General features: G+C 50.6%; 1 protein-coding gene across 1 annotated transcript in view; it reads right to left on the bottom strand.

Annotated features, from left to right (window-relative positions):
- Window positions 1-1,386, bottom strand: part of FZD6 (frizzled class receptor 6) — a 32,593-nt gene extending 31,207 nt beyond the window's left edge. The window contains exons 1-2 of the mRNA XM_010006528.1: window positions 1,191-1,386; window positions 635-730 (exon numbers count right to left, since the gene is read on the bottom strand). Coding sequence (XP_010004830.1) covers window positions 635-730; window positions 1,191-1,386 — 292 coding nt within the window. The remainder of the gene's footprint in view (window positions 1-634; window positions 731-1,190) is intronic.
- Window positions 1,387-1,999: the final 613 nt, after the last annotated feature.

The raw sequence follows: 1,999 nt of genomic DNA, 5'->3' as shown, positions 1-1,999 counted from the left end.
AGGAAAACCTTCCGAACGATCTCTTGTCCCTTAGGGTTCCTTAAAAACACTCGGTGTTAACCCCGCGATACACTGTAGGAATATTAAGACGATTTACAGACTTCAGGTACCGGGAAGTGAACGTGTCCCGCCTGTGGAAAGGATCCCGGGGCTTGTTTGCACGCCAGCCCGGGGGCTGCAGGACGTGTGAGGCCTGTGCGGGATGTGTGAGGGCGCTGCGGGACGTGCGAGGGCTCTGCGGGCCGTGTGAGGGGGCTGCGGGATGTGTGCGGGCTCTGCGGGACGTGTGAGGGCTCTGCGGGATGTGTGAGGGCTCTGCGGGACGTGTGTGGGGCTGCGGGACGTGTGAGGGCTCTGCGGGCCGTGTGCGGGCGCTGCGGGACGTGTGAGGGGGCTGCGGGCCCGGCGCTGCCCTTCCGCACGGCCGGGGCCCCAGTCCTCCTGAGGTGAGGGGTGGGGAGGCTCCTTGGATGAGGAAAAGGCTGAGGAGGAGGAGGAGGTTCGTATTAGAAGTCGATGTAGAAAGACTGAATGTAATGAAAGAATGGGAAGTTATGTCAGGTGTTTGCAAAGAAAAGGGATGCTGAGGTGAAAACAAAGGAGAATGGGTGAAGGAGAAGCACTGTGCCATTGCCTTCCAGACACCTGGGAATTGTCCTTCCACTGCACCCACGGCTGCTGCTGTCTGAGGCCACACACACCAGGCAGGTATGTGACTGGTAGCACTTAGCTGTGTTCACAAACACAGGCCCGAGCTAATGAGACGTAACTATGAAAATCTGGAGGTTGCTAGGCAGAGATGGCTGAATCTCTCAGTGTGGAGCCACCCGAGGTCTCACCAGGCTGCTGTTCAGCCATGCAACTCACTCTGCACTCCAGGACTGGAACAGGAAACACTGGATGCCGAGACATGCAAACCAGGTTTAGAAATGGTTTGATGATGCTCAGGCAGTGTTGCCTTCCTGCAGATGTGCCCCCAGGTGGTCTGTGCACATTTACCCAGGGAACCTGTTCATAAACGGCAGAGAGTGTGAAGCTGCACACGGTTATTCAGAGGACCACAGACTCTTCATGCAGATGTTTTATTTGACATTTCCTGTGTTACCCCACAGAAACACAAAACCCTTCCAGATTCTCTTAGATGAAACCATTTTAGCACCCGCAGGAGTCATGAGGAGGATTATACCTACCTGCCACAGATCCACGTAGCTGTAATGGAATTACTTTTGCTGAATGAACAAGCAACTGAATGGGGACGTGTCCATCATTCTTCCAGGAGGTTTCACAGGTGGCATTAATGAAGTCTTGTTTGCAGGCTGTGGAACTGGATGTGCTCAAGTGTACAAAGATATCTACGTTATCCTCTGTCATCATTCCAGTTGTCATCTTCCAGCTGATTTCTGTCTTAATCTCTCTCAGGAGATCCTTCCCATCCTAGAAATACGTTTTTCTTTTCTTGACCTTTGAGAGGCCACGCGTTGCAGGTCTGGCAGTGACAGCACGGGTAGCATGCAAGAGAGTCTCGCACTCCATGTTTGCAGAAACTGTTACAGGGAACGTCTTGGTCAGCCCCTGATGAAGTTGCTGAGCTGCTCTCTGCTCTTTGAACACTCGCAGTTCTGCAGATACAATGAAACTCTGCAGGGACAGGATGTGTTCAGTGCAGATTCACGCTCAAGTAGATTTCTATGGAATTCTCTTCTGTTTCTAGTTTCACTGACTAAGCCTGTAAGTATTTTAATGGAAAAGGTATTAGAGCTGTCTAGGACCATCTATGCCAAGTGAAAAGTCTCTGCTTCCCAGTATGTAGGGTTGACAAATTCTCAGATGAGCTTCTGTTATAATTTTGATATGGCAAAACCAGCATGTCTTACATGATCTTCATGAAGGCTTAGTAACAAATTTTGCTGAAAGAACCAGACAAAAATCCAAGGTGTGGAAGTTTCTGCCAAATCACAGAAGTTTGTCAAAGTAACAAGCACCTGAAAATAGGGTATTG

The sequence above is a fragment of the Chaetura pelagica genome, unplaced genomic scaffold, assembly GCF_000747805.2.
Source record: "Chaetura pelagica isolate M959 unplaced genomic scaffold, ChaPel_1.0 scaffold76, whole genome shotgun sequence".
Taxonomy (NCBI): Eukaryota; Metazoa; Chordata; class Aves; order Apodiformes; family Apodidae; genus Chaetura; species Chaetura pelagica.
The sequence above is the reverse complement of the archived record's forward strand: the minus strand, read 5'-3'. Positions and strand labels throughout refer to the sequence as shown.